This window comes from Lithobates pipiens, unplaced genomic scaffold (assembly GCF_037356315.1).
Source record: "Lithobates pipiens isolate NorthernLeopardFrog02 unplaced genomic scaffold, aLitPip1_a1.2 Scaffold_19, whole genome shotgun sequence".
In the NCBI taxonomy this organism is placed as follows: domain Eukaryota; kingdom Metazoa; phylum Chordata; class Amphibia; order Anura; family Ranidae; genus Lithobates; species Lithobates pipiens.
The window spans coordinates 82,525,787-82,549,513 of record NW_027507764.1 but is presented as its reverse complement, the minus strand read 5'-3'; the positions used below and the strand labels follow the sequence as shown (position 1 = coordinate 82,549,513).

Sequence of the window (23,727 nt, the reverse complement as noted above, 5' to 3'; positions counted from 1 at the left end):
CGGTCAGAGGGAAAATGTAATGGAAAAATTCAGCTAATTGATTTTGGTTTATTCATTGATTTTTCTGTAAACCACCGAAAATTGATGTTTTCATTATGGCTGACATGAGATGAATCGTTTAAAATATGAGTAAAACTGGCTTGCGAGATGCATAGGAATTTGGGTCCAGAGTTTCGCCACTGGAGACACTAGTTGGTAGTTTAAAATGGTTGTAAACCTCAGCCATGAAATATAAGCACAGGACATCCCTCTATAGTGTTTAATTGTCACAATTAAGAGCACTAAGTGTTATTTCTGTCTGCTGCTTCATTCCTCTATCTGCACGCGTCACTACTGACACATTTTTTGGACACCAAGAGAAAATGGTGACGGGGAGGGAACGCCAGCTGATTGACAGCCTCAGCTCTGTTCCTGTGTGCTATGTGAAGGAGGGTGTCCCCTCCAAATCTAACTAACTTCCGCTTTCCGTCCCCTTTTATGAACTCTCAGACAAGCTTATTACTTCAGCATTTTGAACGGATGTAGAAAAGACTGCATATAGACTGGTACAACTTATGTAGCAGGATTTGTGTCATCTCTGTGTACCGCGTTTCCTCGAAAGTAGACCTACCCTGATTATCCAGTAGGGCTGCAATATAAGCCCTAGTTTTAAAGTGGTTGTAAACTGCTAGATTCCTCTCTTACGGTATTCTATGTAAGAGGTGTGTGCTTCTGTCATTTAGTAAAATACACCCCCCACCTGCAAAGCTCGACGCGTGTAAGAAAGCTCAGGCTGGCCATGGATGTGCCGCACTTAGCTCCTCCCTGCTGCTCTCCTCTTCTGCCAGCTGTCCGCAGGGGATCTCGGGCACCCCTCCCTCTACAGTGCTCTGAGTGGGTAAGAGAGCTCAGGTGGGCCATGGAAGATGGAAGTGGCACACTTAGCTCATCCCCGCTGCTCTCCTCTTCTGCCAGTGGGGGACCTCCCTCTGCAGTGCTTGTGTCGGGGAAAGACCGATCAGGCGGGTCACAGAAGCGCTTAACCGGGCTATAAGAAGGCATTTGACACAATCTGATTACAGAAACCCCTTTCACAATATATTCTACTGTAATAGCGAGGATTCTTTACCCTGTTCACACTGGAGATTAAATGGCAAGCCCTACACCAAATATAAGCCCTACTGTGTTTTTTTTGTTGCCAAAATTAATATAAAACCCGAGCTTATTTTTGGGGAAACGCGGTATTCTCATCTGAGGATAGTCCCTTCACTGGGTATATGTAAGGATTTACAACCACTTTAACACTCCCAGCATTCAACCAGAATTAAAATATTAGATTTGGGTTGTCTGACACTCCAATTTGAGAGCTTTTATACCTGGTAAACTTTTATAGTGCCACTTGAATGCCCCCTGGTTTCTCTTTTGAGATTTATGTAACCTAATAAAAAGATAATTGATGTGAACACTGCAGTCTTACAGTGCAACTAATATTGTTAAGGACCGCTTCTTTTAAAACGTTGGTTGACACTCTCTCAAAGATTGTATGTGTCTGCATACTTATTATTTTTAAATCTTAGAGCATATCAAAGCAAAAAAGGTAATATATTGTAGCTCACCTGATCAATTGGTTTGTGTGGTTGTGCTTTCTCTTTAGATTTAAGTTCATATCGGCCATCAAGCACTTACATTGCCTTTCTAAGCTGTGTAATATATTCTAAAACTCCTAGAGTTATGGCAGTGGATTATTCAGTGTTAAAATATTATATATATTTTTTTCTTTTAGGAAGGCAACGAAACCGACTGGAGCCAATGGACACCATATTTGTTAAGCAAGTTAAGGAAAGTGGTCCGGCACACTTAGCAGGATTGTGTACAGGTACTTTATTTGTATATTGGTTCTGTACCTTTTTTTTATTTATTTATTTTTTCTTTAGGCTAATAACATTAAAAAAATATTCATCAAGATTTTTATGAAGATTTTCTATGTATAACTTGCCATTCATTGTAATTATGTTATATCTATGCTTACTCTTTGTACTACATTACATGTACCAAATAAAATAGTTTGTAAACAAAAAAAAATTCATTATATACCTTATTTTAGACCCATTGCAATTAAGTACAGGCCTGACTCTTGGGAGGAGTTATGCAAAATATGCAATATCAAAATACCTTGATAGACGGGTGTCAATCTGGAGGAGCTGGCATTCTGGGCAAACTAATCGCAATGTGTGGAAAAGCGCCATATCAACATAAAGATATGCAATATATTAACTGCTAATAAGTAAATATATCCCAAGTGATGATATAACAGGTGGAAGAGTATCCTTGAACAGATGTCTCTGAAAACATCCCCGAAGTCGGACTGGCATGCAGGTATAAATCTTGCGAGGTCAGCAGTGTGAACCTGGGCTAAAAGATGCAATATAGAGGGAGTCCAGTGCAACAGTACTCAGAATAGACACAATTCTGTGTGGCAGTGCTAAAAAAAAAAGTTCAAATTCCAATGATGCAGTCAAAAAAAGGAAAAAAAATACTGCGCTCCTAACTACCTAGTGAAAAAATAAACATATATAGCAGCTACAAAGTGTGACACACACCAAATACAGTAGAGAAAAAAAAAAAAAAAACTTTAGTTATTGAGTAAATCTCTTAAGTGAACAAAAATATGATCAAACATTCAAGTGAAATTGATAAATATAGTTGTGAAAATTGGATAACAATTAGTGACAATTAATATTAGAAATTCTTAAATTAATAAATATAAAAGAATATATATATAAAAATAAAGTGAGCAAAGTCCCAAGTGATAAAAAATCTCAAATGAAGTCCAATTACTACATGAAGCAAATCATGCAATCTTCCATCACCAAAAGTGCAGACGCCACAAAGAATAAACGCTTACCAGATGGCAAGCATCAATAGCTCACAAATAATATCCGACAGGGTCCCAGTAGTAGATCTTCGCGTAGCAAGACAGCAGGTCAGGAATACACACCCGATGATAAACCAGGGAGACTCAATCGTGGGGTAATGGTCACTCAAACATAAAAAACAGAGGGACTTCCCATAGTGTAAACCTGATAGATGGCTTTAATGTATAATAAATGGGAACACATACAGACATAGAGTAAAAACGGCATGTATCGTGTGACAAAACGCGCGTCGGGTGGCTAGGACGTGCTGACGCAGTCACGTTGGGATCTTGAGCGAACGGGCGCTCGCTTGCCAGCTGGCATACATGCTGTTTTTACTCTGTGTTTCCATTTATTATACATTAAAGCTATCTATCAGGTTTACACTATGGCAAGTCCCTCTGTTTTTTTGTTTGAGTGATCATTACCCCACGATTGAAAGTCGCCCTGGTTTATCAGCGGGTGTGTATTCCTGACCTGCTGTCTTGCTACATGAAGATCTACTACTGGGACCCTGTTGGGTGATATTTGCGAGCTATTGATGCTTGCCATCTGGTAAGCGTGTTTTCTTTGCGGTGTCTGCACTTTTGGTGATGGAGGATTGCACAATTTGCTTCACGTATTATTTGGACTTCATTTGAGAGTTGTTTTTTTTAATCACTTGGAGAGATATATATATATATATAATGTGTGTGTGTATATATATATATATATAATGTGTGTGTGTATATGTGTATATATATATATATATATATATATATATATATATATATATATATATATATAATGTGTGTGTATATATATGTGTGTGTGTGTATGTGTGTGTATATATATATATATATATATATATATGTGTGTATATATATGTATATATTATATTTTTCACAACTTTATTTATCAATTTCACTTGAATGTTTGATCATGTTTTTGTTCACTTAAGAGATTTACTCAATAACTAAGGTTACTCATGTGACGGGAATAATATCAGCGCAGCAATTTTTTCTTGTTTTTCTTTTCTCCAATGATGCAGTATTGGTCATGCAGTCCAGTGCTCAATCCAGGCAAAAGTAGTGACATCCACCAATATGTGCAATGGCCGCTCACCTTTAGTAAGCAGAATATCAGACAATGATAATCATTTCCATGCTGTCTCTGTCACGCCATCAGATGATCAGTCGGCTCACACATAAGGGAAACCATGAAACTCCTGGTGTAGTACCCACAAATACTTTATTAAACAAACAATGCAGAAACTCGATGAAAAATTACGATATCCGGCAGAAGATGAGACCAAGGGGTCGCACATGAGCTGGACGCTAACACAATCCAAACTTCCGGTCTCGGCCATTACCGGTAGTGATATCACCCAGCTGCTACCGATACATTTCATCAGTAACATGTGACTTTATCAAGGGCTGGAGGCTGGGTGACAATCGCCACAATTAAATAGGTTTCCGGTTACCATAGGAACTGTAACAAGGCCCAAAACAGAGCTATCAAATACTTTACCACAAATAATTGAAAAGAAAATGGAACCAACTCCAAATATAAATTCAAGACAAAATACAAAGCAGAGGTGAACAGAACACTAATTATGGCATTACAATATATAGCACAAATAAGTGCATAATGTCCAGTGCACCCATTTAACATGGAAATAGGCATATAGCATAACCTTTAAGGGTTACAGTCTGCGTCCGCTCCGCTGTTCTCTATGGGGCGGTCAGATGGAAACGGACTTCCTGTAAATTTTCATCCGATACCATCTGGTCCGTTCTGTTAGATGGATCCCATACCACCCCATCTGTTTTTAGCAGAACAGATGCAGGCGAGTGTAAACGGACACATGGCCATTTACATAAGCCTCTCCATAGATAACAATGGGTGGTATGATTGAGCCCACCTGAAAAAACGGACAGGCAGACCCAATCAGTCTGCTTGTGTGAAAGGGGCCATAGGCTTTATTGGTACAGGCATGCTCGGGTGTTTTCCGTGCACCTCTTTGCAGGCAGTCACATTGATGTCATTTTGGATGTAGCAACTGCATGAACAGAGCGATGTAGGTCTGTCTGCGTATTCCTGTGCTCACGCTGTCTGCATTTGGAGTCATGTACCCTCAAAGATGTCGGGTTGGGAATAACTATGCCTGTGCATCCGTTGCATTCCAATTTACATACATGGGACTGCCTGTACGGGGGTGCACGGAACACCTATGCATCCCTGTGCGGATAAACATGGCCCTCCATGGGCATACACTTTAGTTTGCCACATGTGAACGTTGCTTTAGTAGGAATGTTGTAAGTTGTTTTGTGTTTGTGTACTATTGGACCCCTTTCACACTGTTTAAGCGGTGTTCTTTGACCGCTAGCCAAAGAGGTAAAACCGCCTGTGTTGCGATGCTTCCGAATTACTTTTCAGGAACTTTGAAAGCGCTGCCCATTCATTTCAATGGGCATAATGTTTTGGGAATGCTAAATACAGCACTTCCAAACCTCCCCAAAGATGCTGCTTGCAGGACTTTTCCTAATGTCCCGCAATCATACCGCCCCAGTGTGAAACGACACACTGAAATGAATGGAAGGTGGTTTTCAGGCGCTATTTAGAAGCTTTTTTAAGTGTTCGATTAATCGTTTGTTTTTTTTTAATCGACTAATTTCGATTAATTAGAACGCACATACAGATCCAACTACATTTTAACTGATCTCCTTGCATTGCAACTCTGCATTAGTCAGTGGTAAATGTGGTATACACTATATACAATCACTCGACACTAGTTCGACTTCACAGTTCACACAAATACATATTTAAATTCAAACTGTAACACTGACGTAAGTAATAGTGTGACAATCCCTCCACCTGTGGTCTAACTAATCACTCTCACCTTATAGCATGGACCCCTGTGCAAACAGGTGGTCATGCAAGCGGGTATCAAAAGGGTTAGCAAGGACCATAGACTTTTCTCTCATGTCTCCTTAGATCTCAGCAAGGACACCAGGTCATGGGTAGAAAGAAAAGATCTAAGTGCTCACCGCTTAAGTATAAAATTTAATTTTTGTGTTCAAACACAAACTACTTGCATAAAGATGATAAAAACACAGCATGTAAAGCCGACAATCGTGTTAGTTCCGTAGGGCAGCAGCGGGTGGCGTCATGCGTAGCTCCGCCCCCATACGGACTCCTCCCTCTTTCCCTTCGTTAGCAGATGGAGGCACTTGGGGAAGGGGGGAAGAGTCCGGTGACGTCCATGTCCGTGATGTCACTGGATCTCCGATGGAACTCCCTGAAGACCCGGAAGCCGGCAGAGAGGTAAGTACTGGTCAAAAGAATTTTTATCAATCAAAAAAATGAACGATTAATCGAGGAATTAATCTTTAATTTCCACAGCCCTAATATATTGCATATCTTTATGGTGAAAGCGCTTTTCCACACATTGCGATTATCACTAGTTTTGTACAGTATGTGGGGACGCTACAAGGAATGGCAGCTTTAGATTTTTAATATTTGATATTGTTACACTTCATTACTATCTGTACTGTGTACTATCTGTACATTCTATTCATTATCTGTGCATGTGTTCTCAAACACGTAGCGCACAAGTTTTTACACTTCCATCTGGGCAACCTAATACTGTTTCCCCACCATTAAACAAAAGGAAATCCACTGGATGAATAAGATTGACAAGGGGAGGAAAGGGTTGGTTGATGCTCTAAGTCCGGCGGTTGTGGTGTCAGTAGTTTTTTTTTAATAATCAGCCGTGTTGAGGGCTTTGGTGACATGTCAGGGGTCTAATCAGACCCCTGACATCTCCCCTTTGAGACAGAGAAATGAACTGAGGACACAGATTCCTCAGTCTTTCTCTGCATTGAAGATGAATGGAGAGGAGACAGCGGCTCCTCTCCATTCGTAAACTGAAGCAGAGTGTAACACTGGTAACTCTGCTCAGTTTTCACAGGACACAGGAGCAATTTGGTAACAAATGCTCACTGTGTCCCATTCAGAAAAAGGGGCTGGTAAATGCCATACTGGACCCTTCCTCCACTCTCCACCCAGACAGATCCCCCGTCACAGCCCATGGGAGGGGAGAGGAGGGAAGCTGGCTGTGGGGGACCATGGGGGGGGGGGTGGAGGAAGAAGACGGCCACCAAAAGGAGAAATGGACACGGGCCAAAAATATTGACCGTCGCAGGATAACCCTGCCCACAACCACCATGTCTTTTGCTTTTGCTAGTGTCCTGAAGAGTGTGGATGTGTTTTCCCTTTGTAACAGCTGCTGGTAGATTAATGCCACATACTGAAATCCTAGAAGTATCTCCTTTCAGCTGGTGAGCACATATTTTCCCAGTTCATTTAGTATACTGGTGATCTCTCGGCGACAGCCCTGAATTTCTGGAAGTATCTCCAGCCATCAACGGCTGCTGGTAGATTCATTTCCGCCTACTGAAAATCCTAGAAGTCTATCGTCAGCCAATGAGTAGATTCACATTTCATTATCTACACAGTCGCTTGTAATTACCCATCTACAGTATGTTCCAGTCAAGCAGGACTCTGCTATTCAGGTCGGGTCAGTATGTCTAGGGCTTCCTAATTAACGGTCCAGAGCTAGAGGTAGGTTTCCAGGTCCTGTTTCTGCAACTCACTCTTGTGTACCTAACAGGCTTTCAAGTTGTACGTTGCAAGTTGGCCACATGAGAGCCCTCTTCTCTGCTAGGCACTATACAAAAGAAATATTTCTATTTTAATTTTCCTGCCCCATCCTTCACTTGATGTGCTTCCAAAAAATAAGCACACATGCACACATTTTGGCTCTTTGCCAACCTCTTCAACAGCAGGGATGGTGAATAGGAAGGATTTAGGGCAGACTAAAGGTAAACAATAATGGAATACCTCAACCCTTAGGTTGGACAATGTTTACCCCTCTCAACATTGAGCCATATTTAGACTTTTCTATCATCATCTATGTCCAGTATGACTAAAGCCCCGTACACACTATCAGATTGTCTGCTGAGTTTTTCCTTCAGATTTACCAAAACCATGTAGTAGAAGGGGGCCTGCCTGATTGCATAAACATTGAAACTCCTAAGGTTTGACCTCATATTATATGGTTTTGGTAAATCTGAAGGAAAAACTCAGCAGACAATCTGATAGTGTGTACGGGGCTTTAAAAGTTGTGTTGTCAGGACCACGTAAAGGGGACTTGGGAAGCAGGTGTGTTTTAACCTGATGGCTCCCAAATGTGGGCATTTCAGGTGTCAGTCAATATTGGATTTTAAAGTGCCAAAGACTTGGTTATCACCAAGTATTAAAGGTGGAGTGCATCTGACGTCCTGTGACTACTGTGTATTTTAATATTCATGTCCTATTGAATGTGAAGCTGCTTCATCTGCAGATGGTGTGCCCCTTATATTCCAAAGGAAAGGGGGTGTAATTAACCTTTGCGGACACTTGCATTTTCAGATTCCTGGGTCCAGAAAGTGGCATCCAAGGTCTGAAAACTGAAATTTACCTCCCTGCCACCTCCTTGTTTTCATCACATTTAGCACCTATCTAAGTCGGGCTTTTGGCTGAACATTTTTATAGACTTTACCCCAACTTATTCAGTTCCCAAAACCCAGATTTAGCGTTCACCCAATTTTGGATCTTACAGTTTTGGAAGTCTTGATTTAAAACCCAGAAATTTAACATGGAATCCCTGCGGTTTGTCATTTTGTCTCTTTTCTTAATGGAGACTTTCTGGCTTCTGTGGACATTGGATGCATACATGTACATGTCCCCAACTTTCCAGGGCATCCGCGTTTCCTGCATTTTGAGTGGGGCCCCTACACTACTAGTTTATGTTTCTATCCTTTGGCCGATCATCTGCACCTCGAATGTTCAGCAAGGTGCTAGCTTCAGTATTGGCCTGTTGTGGGATATTTAAGCATCGTCCTGTTGAGGCAATTGGTGAAGTGGGCTGTAACTGTCCAGACATTACAGCAGTTCATATGAACCCTGGACCTGAAATTTTTGCACAGTGTATGTGGATCTAGTCCTGGATACATATCAAGACAGAGAGCTGAAGAGTGTGGCTGTTCAATCAGCTTTTTCGATCCGGGCAGTCCATTGTGAAAGTCGGAACTAGCATAACTAACGAAAATGTGCAGAGGTATAGAACTAGAAAGATGAAAAGGTATCAGACTTAATTTGTGCTTTAATGTTTATTTTTGTATATATTTATTTTTACAGTATGTGTATAAAAAAAGCCCCCTCCCCCTACTCTGCAGTTGCCAGCCTCTGTTGTTTCTAGGGAAAGGATTGACTATAGTAATTATTTTAGGACAAGAGCTGCTGTTCCAGCCTGGTATGAGCATAGCAGTTGGAATTTATTTTTATCACAAAGGTGCCCTTTATCTTAGATTTTATGGAAAACGGACAGCTAGAATATGACGGCAGCACAGATGAATTTTTCCTCCATATTTTTGTAGCATATTGGTTTAGAAATATTATTATTATTATTATTATTATTATTATTATACAGGTTTTATATAGCGCCAACAGTTTGTTCAGTGCTTTACAACATAATAGTGAATAACTGTTTCTTTATGTAATTCTAGGGGACAGACTCATAAAGGTGAATGGGGAAAGCATCATTGGGAAGACTTATTCTCAAGTCATTGCGCTAATTCAGAACAGGTATGTATCCCTTTCAACACATTTTATATGTAGATTAAAACCCCGATCCTTTCTGTGAGATAACAAACACTTCAGTGTGACTTCATCATTGGTTGCCAGGACACAGGCAGTCTTCATTCTAGTAGACAATAAAGTAAATATGAGCCGCTTTCAAACATATTAATAAACAAACTAACCCTTTCTCCCCCTGTATGCCACATTTCAGTTGGTCCTATTTACTGCCAGTTTGCTTATCTGAGAACTGGCAGTAATTCTTTAAGAAACCGTTGCAGCCATAGTGACAGATTCTAAAAGTGGCGGGACTGAATTTGGTGCTTGTAGCGATATTTGTAGCTGGATGCATTTCTAAATGCTCAAAATATAACTGGATAATAAAATGCAATAACACCGGAGTGTGGTTATCCAGGGAATATCTGAATGCCTCCAGGGTATGAGGAATCAATATTTTTGTTTCCTCCAATTTGGATCATGCGTTATGGGGGCTTTGGGTATAGTTTTCTATCCTTCTTCCTTTATATTTAAAAAAAAAAAAAAAATCTAGTTGAACGTGTGTATTTCTTCATCCTGATTAACTATGAGAAAAATACGGAAACTCTACATACTGACATCTTCTGAAAATCCCAGTCTTTCTGGTGGCTGTTCTGACCACATTGGCTTTAATACTTTGTCATAGATCCAGAGCAAGCATGCAAATGATAAAAGTCCCTATTAACATGCTTTTTGTGGGTAAGTGACTTAAAGTAGAAGTTCGGCCTTACACTAACTCTAACTCTAAATGCACTGGCCGTCACATTCTAAGACTAATCTATATAACCCTGTAAAGCAAAAATCACTATACACACCATTTCTGTAGCCGATTGGTCTGGTCTACATGTGGCGAATGCTGTTTAGAAGAGCGAGCTGACAAAGGCTGGGAAGCAACGTCACCCATAGACTTGCTATGGGACTTTCGTTGTTGGCTGCCTCTCCTGCACATGCCTACACAGAGAAGCCACCACTGACAGCTCAGCATGGGACCAGTTCGGCTGCAGAAAAGGTATGTATAGCGATTTTTACTTTATGGGATTAGATAGTTTAGTCTTAGAACGTGGCTGCCAGTAGCTTTAGAGTTGGTTAATTTTAGACTGAACTTCTACTTTCAAAGTGCTTATCTATTTTATTTGCAGAGAATCCTGAGCATGGCCTCTGTGGTTTGTTTTCATCCTTTAAGTGTGGTTTTTAGTGCCAGTGGGATGTAAACAAAGAGCAGTTTTGTGCCGTGATTTCTAAGTGAGTATACATCTGGGAAGGGTAAGGGTGGGATAATTACAGCCAGTGGTTCTCAACTCCTGTCCTCAGGCCCCACTAACAGGCCAAATTTTAACCACTTTAATACCAGGCACTTAAACACCTTCCTGCCCAGACCAATTTTGAGCTTTCAGCGCTGTCGCACTTTGAATGACAATTGCGCGGTCATGCTACACTGTACCCAAATGAAATTTTTATCATTTTTTTCCCACAAATAGAGCTTTCTTTTGGTGGTATTTGATCACCTCTGCGTTTTTTTTTTTTTTGCTAAACAAATAAAAAAATACCTCGGGGGGGCTGTGCTGATAATCGATCAGCACAGACCCCCCCCTGTCAGAGGAGCAGCTGATCGGCTCTCCTTTACTCGCGTCTGACAGACGCGAGTGAGGAAAAGCCGATCACCGGCTTTTCCTATTTACACTGTGATCAGCCGTGATTGGACACGGCTGATCACGTGGTAAAGAGTCTCCGTCGGAGACTCTTTACCGAGATCGCAGTTGCCGGGTGTCAGACTGACGATCGCCCCCGGGGGCGCGCAGCGGCTCATAATCCTGATCACGTCATATGACGTCCGGTCAGGATTATGCAACCACTTTGCCACCGTCTATTTGTTATAGGGCGGGTGGCAAGTGGTTAAGTAAACCTTGGGGAGATGCGGACTAGAATACTGCAATCACTGATCGGCAAATTATATCACCTGTTATGTATTTCAGTTATCTTGCAAACCTGGCCTGTTAGTGGGTTCTGAGGACAGGAGTTGAGAACCACTGCTCTAAGCAATATCATGATCTAAACCAGTTAGGCTGGGTTCACACTGCTGCAATGTCAGATATCACATGTGATTCACACCGCTCTGCTGTGCAAATCACATGCAATATCTGTGCAATGCAAATTCAGCCATACAGATTGTATGGCTGAATTTGCATTGCATTCGGACCAAAGTCGTGCAGGGCCCTTCTTTTGGTCCACACCAGATCTGATTCCTGTGCGCATTGACTGTTCGGACTGCAATATGTGAACCGATCTGGAGGTGTATGTAGGGCTGTGTGAACTGCCTGCAAGTTGTATGCGATGGCGGGAACCCGTACTGAATTTGCACGGGTTCTTGCATCGCAGCAGTGTGAACCGAGCCTTATGCCGTGTACACACGGTTGGACTTTCCACTAGAAAAAGTCAGATGGAATCATTTCATCGGATGTTCCGATTGTGTGTGGGCTTCAGCAAACTTTTTTTTTTTGTTTGTTTTTATTCCGACGGACCTAGAAATAGAACATGTTAGAAATTGATTCCTTCGGGAAAACCGTTCGTCTGTATGCTGTTCCGACGGACCATAAATGATGCAAGGGCAGCTATTGGCTACTGGGTATTGAACTTCCTTTTTCTAGTCCCGTTGTATGTGTTGTACGTCACCGCGTTCCAAACAATCAGACTTTGGTGTGATCGTGTGTAGGCAAGTCAGTTTCAGCGGAACTCTGTTGGAAAAACCGTCAGTTTATTCTGATGGAAAAAACGGTCATGTGTACGCGGCATTAGTGTTGTCCCAATAATCCTCCAGCAGTGTGCACAGCTGAAACTAGCAGGAAAGTGTATACAAATGTACAGTGGGGGAAATGATTTGATCCCCTGCAGATTTTGTAAGTTTGTCCACTTACAAAGAAATGAAAGGTCTATAATTTTTATCATAGGTGTATTTTAATTGATGGAGACAAAATATCAACCAAAAATCCAGAAAAACACTTGAAACAAATGTTATAAATTAACTTGCATTTCAGTGAGTAAAACATGACTTGGTGCTTGGTGAAGAAACCCTTGTTGGTAAGCACAGAGGTAAGACTTTTCTTGTAGTTGGTGACTAGGTTTGCACACATCTCAGGAGGGATTTTGGTCCACTCTTAACAGATCTTCTCGAAATCCTTGAGGTTTCTTGGCTGTTGCTTGGCAACTCAGTTTCAGCTCCCTTCATATATTTTCTATAGGATTAGGGTCTGGAGATTGACTGGGCCACTCCATGACCTTAATGTGCTTCTTCTTCAGCTGCCACTTTGTTGCCTTAGCGGTTTGTTTTGGGTCATTATCTTGCTGGAAGACCCATCTTCAGTGTTCTTACTAAGGGAAGAAGGTTCTCGTCCAAGATTTTACAATACATGGCCCCTCAATGTGAAAAAGTCGGCCTATATCTTTAGCGTAGAAACTGTTCCAAAGCATGTTGTTTCCACCTCCAAGCTTGACTTTAACGATGGTGTTCCTAGGGTCATAGTCTGCATTTTTCTTCTTTTCATACACAGCGAGTTGAGTTAATGGCAAAGAGCTCATTTTATTTCATCTGACCACAGCACTTTCTCCTAATCCTTCTCTGACTTATTTAGATGTTCATTGGCAATCTTCAAGCGGACCTGTACATGTGCCTTCGTGAGGAGGGGAGACCCTGCAGGCAATGCAGGATTTAAATCCATGGCAGCGTTTTGTTACCAGTGGCTTGTTTGATGACTGTGGTCCCAACTGTATTGAGATCCTTCACAAGCTCTTCCCGTGTAGTTCTGGGATAATCCCTCACTTTTCTCATAATCCTTACCCCATGAGACAAAATCTTGCATGAACCTTCAGACCAAGAGTGATTGATGGGTATTTTGTATTTCTTGCGTTTTGGGACTAATCGCTCCAACAGGTGTCTATCTCGTCAAGCTTCTTGCTGATGGTCTTGTAGCCCATTCCAGCCTTGTGCAGGTCTACATTCTTGTCCCTAACGTCCTTGACAGCTTCTTGGTCTTACCCATGGTGGTGAGGTTTGAATGGAAGTAATAGATTTGAGTTGTCGCTCGGAGCACCTTCTTAAAGGGGTTGTAAACCCTTGCCATTTTCACCCTAATGCATTCTATGCATTAAGGTGAAAAACCTCCTGTGCTGCAGCAGCGCCCCCGAGCCCCATAATTCCCAAGACTGGAACAAGCACACCAGCTCCGGCCGTTGTCTCATGTCCTTATTGGATAGATTGATAGCAGTGCAGCCATTGGCTCCCACTGTTGTTAATGAAATCCAATGATGCAAGCGCCAGGGGGTGTAGCCAAGTCCTGCTGTCTGTCTACAGGCACAGCAGCAGCAGAACACGAGAGTACGTTTGCACGGGTGTCCATTGAAGGAGCGCGCTTCCCCAACAGGGCACTCGAAGAGGAGGAGCCAGGAGCACCGTGGAGGGACCCCAGCAGAGAAGGATCAGGGCCAAAACCCACTGCACAGCGGAGGCAAGTATGACGTGTTTGTTTAAAAACAAAAAACAAAACAAAAAAACCTTTACAACCACTTTAAATTGACAGGCCTAATCTGTGTGCATGAGCACATACTGTAACCAGTCTGGAAGCCAGAATTATTGGTTGGTAGAGGATCAAATACTTATTTAACTCGCATTACATTTGTATTGTGTTTTTTCCCTGGATTTTTGGTTTCTATTCTGTCTATCATTTTTAAGATACAGCTATGATAAGTGATAGACCCTTCATTTCTTTGTAAGTGGGCAAACTTCCAAAATCTGGAGAAATCAAATAATTTTTCCCACTGTACTTTTTAATGCTGCTACAGTATAGTAGTACATTACAAATCCCTCAAACAGAATGTTGAATAACCATGAATAAAATTGTGTTGCAGCGATTCCACGTTAGAACTTAGTGTGATGCCGAAAGACGAGGACATCCTACAGCTGGTAAGATCTCACTTGCTTTTTTATTATCTGTTATTTGTTATATGCAAGATTCATATAGCATCGTATACCAATGTGACTTTAAAAGAACAATGAATTAGAACTAAACCCTAACGGGGTATTAAACAGTCAGCTTTTTTTTTTTATATAAGTACTTTATTGCATCTCAGCTTCCTATAGCATCTTGGCCTTCTTTTAGCCTTTCCTACCACTTTCTGTATGCATGCACTTCTTCATTGTTGGCTGCACAGTTGTTCAGGACCAGCTTCCTGATGATGATGACTGTTGGCTGTGCCGCTCTAATATGGGCCCACACAGCCACTTGTAGTTTTAACCAGGGCAGGGTGACGATGCACAGGTACCATTCAGACTTTCATAGCATATGCACCAGGTCGTATTCTTACAAAAGCTGCGGATGTTAAAGGCACCAGACCACACAGACAAATGCAGCTTCCCAAAGTGGCCAGTTTACTTTTATTTTATTTTTTATATAACGCGACCATTTTATTTTGTGTCACGCAACATGAGATCTTCTCCTCTGAAATTTCAGACAGATGCAGTGTGTCTGCTTTTATTTTCTGCACCGCATTAAACATCACATCAATTGTTTTCTGTGTGCCCTTGGGGTAACTGGCATTTTAAAGGCAGTCATCGCATACAGTGTGAATGAGCCCTAAAAGATTATCTGATATCTTTTGAAATGGTCAAATAACAATGTGATGAAGGAAGCTATTCCAAGACTGCATTATCATCAAGTACTTTTGGAGTGAGATGGATACATTTCATTTTTTTTAAATAGTATTGAGTTTCATAATTAAAGGTTGTTTTCATTAGGTGGGCATGAGAATGTGTTTTTGTGGAAAATATTGTTTACATATGATTAGATGCCATTATGTGTGTATTGAGTATGTATCCCTTTCAGAAACTGGTGGACATTTTTCTCATTCATTTAAATACAATCTCCTATCCTCCCCCACTTCTTCTCCTACTGTATGATTAAGCCCCATTAGGGGCAGAACCCACCATTGGGTTGGAGTGTCACTGCTGACAGAATAAAGTTTTTAGTGGCATGAGTCTTCGCTACTTAAATATGTACTCGGTGTGGGAAAGGGACAGGGTTTGCCAGCACTCACGGCTGCGGGGAGAGACACACGGGACCTTAGAGCAGTTTCAAGAATGTGAGAATGAATAGAATATATCAGCTGTCCCCACCCAGAACTTGTACCCGTTTTAAAAGGAGCTGGCTTTTTGAGATTGGTACAGTCATGGCCATAAATATTGGCACCCCTGCATTTCTGTCAGATAATGCACCACCTCACCCAGAAAATTGTTGCCGTTACAAATGTTTAGTCATGTTTATTTTGTTTGATATGACTCAAAATAGTGGAGAAACAAAAATCCAAATGTGACACGTTCCACGCAAAACTCCAAAAATACAGGGCAAAATTATTAGCACCCCCAATTTAATATTTGGTAGCACACTCCTTGTCAAAAATAACTAAAATCAATCGCTTCCTGTAGCCATCAATGAGTTTTACACCTCTCAACTGGAATTTTGGAGCACTCTTCTTTCACCAACTGCTCCAGGTCTCACAAATTGGAAGGGTTCCTTTTCCCAACTGCTTTTTTGAGATCTCTCCACAGGTTCTATATTGGATTTAGATCTGGCCAGTTCAGTACTTTCCAACGCTTTGTCCTAAACCATTTCTGGGTTGTTTTTTGATGTGTGCTTCGGGTCATTGTCCTGCTGTAAGACCCATGACCTCCGACCGAGAACCAACTTTTTGACACATTGCACCCCATAATTCTTTGGTAGTCTTCAGATTTCACAATGCCGTGCACACAATCGAGGCATCCATTGTCTGAGGCAGCAAAGCCATGACTGTAGATTAGATGGTCATTGTGTGATTCCTTCGCTGTATAGTGAAACTCCAGGGGGGAAAAAAATCTTTGGATCTGCTGCTGTTTACTGTAGATATGAAAGTTTTTCATCCCGGATATTATGCACAGCGCTCTTTACTATACTAGAGCTGGTACTGTCAGTTGCAGCTCTAGTATCGTAATGAAGGGTGCTGTGTGTAATATCGGGGGTGAATGAAATGGTCATTGCTACCAGCAGCACTGTGATCCTCGCATACACTCCAGTAGCAGTAACTTATTTCACTTTGTGGGATTTTCAGAAAGTTCCACTTAAATATGGGGAATGGGGAAAAGAAAAACCTTTTTGTTTTTTTTTGTTTTTTTATTTATGCCCTGTATGGATACCATCATTCGCTTCCTTTGATGCTTCTATCCTAAGACCGCAGACTGTTTTTTGTAAACATTTGGAAAGAGGCGTTCACACATTGCTTTCTGAGATGGATATTCTTTCTCCAGTATATAGATGTGTTTCAATTCATTGTACATTTACCAGAACTCTTGAAGTGTGTGTACTCCAAGATATGGCAGTTTGGAGTCTGTTGACGGGTATACTCTAGAAAAAGAATGAACATCTAAAATGGGAAGCACATTTGGTTGTTTACGTTTTTATGTTCACAATTCTCTCTGGCTTTCAGTTTTACGAAGCAGTAAGGTTTGTCTGAATCCAGGGATTATTGAATTGGCACAGCATTGATGGAATAGAATTGTTAAGCTGCCAGTATCCAACCACTTGGTGAAATTACTTCTTTGCTCTAAATTTTATCTCTGTCCTTTAAAAAATAAAAATAAATGAACAGGTCATTTTAATGAGCTAACGCAATGCAGTTTAGTCCAAAATGTATTTCCACATCTGTTGCCCTTTGGCCATACAGTTGTATCACAAGCAGGATTGATCTGAGAACCCAGAAAACAGAAGGGTTCATGTGCCAAATCGATTTTTGGGCATACACTAATCAGCTTTGTGTATGCTAAGGTATACGGTGTACTCTTCCTTCATTGTTGATGCAGAACACATTTATAGAAACTTCCGTTTTTATTCCTTTGGCAATTCTGAAGTAAATGGAAAATGAGTGCATAGTCCAGCCTTTCTCAACCAGTGTTCTGTGTAACCCTAAGGTTTGTCCAGAGGTTTAAGAGGGTGGTTTAAGCTGTGTCTGACTTTACATCTGATGGTACCTTCACAGTTCCAGGGCCAATGCCACTTGGTAGAGCCAGCAGCAGGACATCAAAGGGACATCTTATTTTTTTTCCTCTGTAAGCAGATCCCTTGCTAAATCTGAGTTAAACTGGATGGATGTCCATTTTTTCTCATCCATACCCATTCAGTTTGCATCTGCATTTACACAGTGGGCAGGTGCAGGCCAGTGATGGCTCTTTGGACCTGGACAGGCGAAGAGGTAAGCGGGTGTAAATGAACACAACTTTAGCATCACCCTGCCAATAGATCCACATGGAGTTTTCAGTCGGGTCTGTCTGAAAAACCACCAGATGGACCTGATCGGAAATTCACTGTGAAAGGGCTTTAAGGGTGATATGCTGACCAGCACCCTAAAGCCGCGTACACACGGGCGGACTGTGTGTCCAACTTAGTCCGCCCAAACACATTTCAGCGGACAGTCCGCTCGTGTGTGGGCTTCAGCGGACTTTTTCAGCGTGCAGTCTGACGGACTAAGTATTTCGGAATTTCCGTAATATTGTCCGTCAGACTTTGGTTTCAGCGGACAATCCGCTCGTGAGTAGGCTAGTTGGACGGACTAAGTATGGCGCATGCTCAGAAAGGATTTACACAGCGGAAGGTTGCATTGCTGTGTATTGGGCCTCCTATTTCTAGTCCCGTCGTACGTGCTGTACACGTCATCGCGCAAGCTTTCAACGGACTGTTTGTTCATCGTGTGTGGTCAAGTCCGTTCATTCGAAAGTAGGACGGACTGTCCGTCGGATTGTCTGACGGACTAAGTTGGCCGCCCGTGTGTACGCGGCTTAAGAGTGCCATTCTTCTTGACCACCAATGTTGGGAGTATTTTTCCTATTGACTCCTAGTTGGTTTACTAAGGATTCAAGGCCTGAATATTATTTTAGGCATTCCTCCTGGCTATGCATTAAAGGAGTTGGGCCAAAGCGCTTTTGTCCCAACTTCTCCTGGGGATCACAAGCGTGCACTCCTCTCACCTGTAATTAGCAGGCTAAATCCCACTGTCGGCTGACATCGCTATCTGGCCAAGGCTCTGGTGAAATCCCAACTTTATCGTAGGGATCCACCCAAATGGCTGACCAGCAGCTGGTTCAGCCTCTCGACGCAAAGCTGAGAGCCTGAGCCAGCCGCTCCTGCCCCTTCCACAGCCCATTACTTTGGTGAGTGCCAGAGGGGCACAGAACTGAGACCAATAAGTTATGGTTAGTGGTCTTTGATTGTTTACTTCTCTGTGAACAGGTGGTAGGGGATAGATGCAGCATTGAATCAATGCTGCATCCACCTTGGTGAGCGTGTATGTTTATTTTATTTTTTCTAGTTCTGCACTTCTATTTTAAGTCTAGCTTTGCTGGTGATAAAAGCGTGAGGCACAGGCACTATTGGGTTTCTATCAACTGCGCCCATGTGCTGGCATATGGCGCTAGTTAGGGTACTGGAAGAGGGTATAGTTTGCATATATGTAAGCAGAGAATTTTGCCCAAGAATCATTTTGGTAACTCTGGAATATATAGACCAGTATACTATAAAATATATTATGCCACACACAATCATGTTACATTTTCTTCATAGCCAAATGCTACTGTATTTCCCCGAAAATAAGACCTATCCCAATTTTTGGGGATGGCTGCAATATAAGCCCTACCCCGAAAAAAAGCAAAAACCCTAGTTTAAAGTGGTTGTAAAATGGTAGAATCCACACTCCTACAGTAGTACATAATGTAAAAGGTGTGTTTCTGTAATTGTATCAAATACCTTCAGTAGAGCACCGCTCGGTGCTCATCTGATCTCCTCTTCTCCCAGCATCGGTTCTCGGCCTCCCTCCCTGCAGTGCTCAGAGCGAGGAAGACACCGGTGGACCATGGAATCCCTGAGCAGCGATGCAATTGTGTTAAATACCTTCTTATATTACAGGAACATACACCTTTTACATTATATAATCCCGTAATAGAGCAGATTCTAGCATTTTACACCCACTTTTACCATGTTCACACTGGGGATTCCTGACGGGCAGGGAGGAAGAGGGGGTGAGAAGACGGCACATAAAATGGCAAGTCCTACTGGTTTTTTTGGTTGCCAAAATTAATATAATACCTGGGCTTATTTAAGGGGAACATGGTACCCTTTCTATGCTACCATCTATTTTAGGCCAAAGGAGGCAAACCAGGGACCACCTAAATTAAGGGAACCTATTTTATTTTTATTTTTTCATGTTCATTTCTAAAAATGGAAATGTTCTTTTAATAATAAAAATATTGTATCTGTTAGGGCTCTATAGATAATTTGGATCCCTATGACAGATCTTTCTATAGGTTTTGTGCTGCAGACATCCTGAATAACAGATCACCCTATCTCCTTTATCCTTGCAGAGTTCACACAGGCTGCCAAAAAACATGCTACCCGTGCCGGGCTTTCTTGCTGCAGAGCCAGAGGTGGAACTACCAGAGTTGCACTTGTGTCCCCGCCGTTGCACCACTGTGGGGGGGGGGGGGGGCCCAGGACCCAGCATCTCCCCCCTGCATGTCCGGTTGTCACTTTACTATGCAGTTGGGGGGAGACAGCAATTGGCAGCTCTGTGGTGCCTGTGAGCCGTGGAATCTCCCGGCGATCAGTTCAGCTTTCCTCTATACAGTGCAGAGGGAAGGAGCCTCTGTAGTTGCCAACTGTCCCGATCTGTGGAGATCCCAACCTCCTCTCCAGCAGGGGATCAGGCGGCTCTCTGCTACTCCTGCAGTACATGCCAGAGGCGGAGCCTGCCAAGGCTTGCATTTTGATTAGGCTGGACTTTGAGAGGGGTGTGGCCAGCCTCAAATGTGACGGCACCCGGTCCACTTTCTGGTGTAGGTGCGAGGCTCAAGCTGCATGGAGAGGCCCTGTCAGACTGAAGCAGATTGTGGAGATACTCTGATATAGGTACACCAGAGTAAACCTTGCTAGGTTTCATTTAGTCATTAAATTATCTGTTCATCTGTTTGCATAAGCTGATCTCCTTGCTATACAGATCTATTCCAGCACAACTCCTCTTTTCTATCACCAGCATCACCTTCTAAAAATTACATTACAAATGTACACCTCCACCCTTAATTAAAATAGATGGGACCTCAGCATCTCCCCTGCCAGCCAGTGTAACACTTTGTTGTCAGTTATCAAGATTACAGATTTAATTGATTATTATTGTCACTGGGACATTAGGCTGCCAATGGAGATGTTCCTAATATGTATGAAGATAAAAAAATGTTAGTCATCGTATATACTGTGACAGCGTGACTGATTATTTTTTTATTCATTGTTAATGTATTCATTGTTAATGTGAACATGGATATTTATTTGGGTTTATTATTAAAGTTTATAATAAGTTACCATAAGAAATCCAAATATCTGCATGTTCGCATTACCATGAAAGTAATATAAAAGTACAGTCACAGTATATATGGTCACTTTAGCAATTTCACATCTTCATGCATATTATATTTCAAATAGCATCCTAGTAACAATAATAATAGACACATACAGTATCATTGCTAACCCTGGGCACCGAGAATGTACTTTTAAATCTCTCATGGGGTGTCCTGGGTCCTTACAGCAGCATCTATCCCCACTGTTCACCACATGTCAAAAAAGGTAAACCGTAAACTTTAAGGCTCTTTCACACGGGTGCTCCAGCCAATGGATTCCGCTTTGAGTGAAGGGATCGATCCGCTGAGCAGGCAGATGACATGTCCATATCCGCTAACTGTGCAGAGACAGACCTGTCAGTGCCCTGCTCTCTATGGGGATATTGGATGAAAACTGACCGCCTGTCTGTTTTCATCCAATCCCATCCGATCCTCTGGACAGATGGAAAATAGGGTCTCCATCCATCTTGATTTCACAGACTGGATGGGATCAGATGGCACCACTGACATCCTCTGCTCCATAGATGTTAATGGAGATGCCCGATCAGGTCCAGACCCTAGAGACCTAGACATAATCAAACGACCCATGTGAAAAGGGGCCTTAGGGGCCAGAAAAGCTTTCCCCAACACATAAATGTTAATGGGGCACATCCCTAATTAAAGTAAATGTCCTTCCTCCAATGGCTTTCTGGACATGCTTTAAAAAAAGGTGTCTTTAAAAAACGTTTTTTTTAAATGTTGTCAACTATGGGGGGCCCCTGATATGGACAGATATGAGATTCACTCTGCTTGTACACTGAAGCCAATACCTGCCAGGCCAGAAGCCCCTCCCCTCTCCACTGTATAGACTCGGGAAGCAAACTGCTAGCCGGAGGGAGATCCCGCAGCTCACAATGGGAGTAAAGGGCCCTGGATGAGTGGCAAGGGCTGCGGGACAGGGGGGCCCCATTGTGCTTTCTTGCACTGGGGCCCTAAAGGTTCTAGTTACGCCTCTGTATAGAACCCAGCATGCTTTGTAAATTGAGCGTCATGAACGCACCCTGTAATGTTTTATTTATAGAGAAGGTTTACGCAGCCGATTTAAAAAGAGTGATCTAAAGCGTCAGTTTCTAAACTTGCAAACCAAAAACCATTATAGTTTCCCTTTCATTGAACTGTGTATAGAAAGGGGTTTCTCCACACGACTAGAAATGTATTTTTCTTCAGTTCTTACAATCTCTGAACGCTTTTGTGTATATACAATACATCTGACTTCTAAAGTGTTCTATGTACGTTGTAGTATTGGTTATTTAATCCTTTTAAATGCAGCCCTTTTATCTCATCTAGCAGCGTTATAATGACTGTTTATTAGCAGTGGAGCCTATCAGTATTACACAAGTCTATGTGGTTTTGTTGCACAATAATTGAGCTGTGAAGTGTTTCATTTGTGTTTTTTAGAAAGTGGTAATACTTGCACATTTCCAGTTTGTGAACCATGTCATCCACTTGTCACTGAAAAGGAACCTAATCCAACAGTAAATAGTAGTGTTGCATCTTCTTTTTCTTGAAATGATTTACTGGAGCCGGTACTTTGTACGCTTGTCTTCTCTGCAGTTTGTAGGCTCTGGGCTGATCTCTGAAGGAGGATGTACAGTTGTTGCAACTCTCATCTCACCTCCATTGGAGACTTTCTCCTATTTGCTTTGCATTATGGTGCCTTACATGCATGGAGAAAGGCTTTATTTAATTGGCAACAAATGTTCAAAGCACAGCCCCATCTTTTTTTTTTTTTTTTTTGGTTAACCTTGTACCAGCTGTAGTTGAAAAAAAAAAAAAATAGTAAAGAAGCATCTCTGGCTGTAGTACTTGCCTCTACAGCACTGCCCCCTGCAGTATTTCCACTCTGGCTCTAGATGTCCTCAGTCTTCCCTACTGACTGACACCCAGCATAATTCAATCCACAAGACAGAGGACACACTGTGAGTGCAGGTTGTTACGAGTCCGTCCCTCTTAGAAGGCATCACTATGGAACCCAGAACTCACAATGTAATAATTCAGAGATCCTTTCATTGGACCCCATGCTCTGTTTTTTAGGCTATATGGATGAAAGAATTGTACCATCCACCATACAGATCCCAGTGCTTCCATGTCTTTTCCAGACTCACTCGTAAAGTTACTGCTCAGAAGTGGTTAGCACCCTTACCACCCTACCCACTCAGATTGGCTAAAGGCCGTAAATGATACAATAGTGAAGGAAAAATGGGTGGCTACCAAACTAGGAAATTTGATAAATTATAGGAGCCTCGTTGAACACTCCAGGAATAGCACCTAGATCTTGTGTGTTGGACAGGATACTAGCATGATCCAGGAAGTTTGAATATTGTTTCCTTCACCTACAAGCTGTATATGACCTCATACTCATCAGAGCTATACTAGGAGCTACGGTGCAATGGTGCCCTATAGGGAGATCAAACTAACTAGGGATACAGTACATTCCCCTGAGATTTTGTAACTACTCTTTTGAGAAATACAGTTAAACGACTCGAGTCAATCTGTTGCATTACACATTGTTTATTGAATAGCAATACTCTACAATAAAATTACTAGTGATGGACGAACTTCCGACGGGACGTTTCGCGAACGCGAAACGCGAACGGACACAAACGTTCGCGAAAACGACCGTTCGCCGCGGGCTCCATTGAC

General features: G+C 42.0%; 1 protein-coding gene across 3 annotated transcripts in view; it reads left to right on the top strand.

Moving 5' to 3' along the window:
• The window catches only part of ARHGAP21 (Rho GTPase activating protein 21), a 261,069-nt gene that overhangs the window by 144,441 nt on the left and 92,901 nt on the right, over positions 1 to 23,727 (top strand). For all 3 annotated transcript variants that reach the window (XM_077490983.1, XM_077490982.1, XM_077490981.1), the window contains exons 4-6: positions 1,763 to 1,855; positions 9,485 to 9,563; positions 14,490 to 14,544. In XM_077490983.1, coding sequence (XP_077347109.1) covers positions 1,763 to 1,855; positions 9,485 to 9,563; positions 14,490 to 14,544 — 227 coding nt within the window. The remainder of the gene's footprint in view (positions 1 to 1,762; positions 1,856 to 9,484; positions 9,564 to 14,489; positions 14,545 to 23,727) is intronic.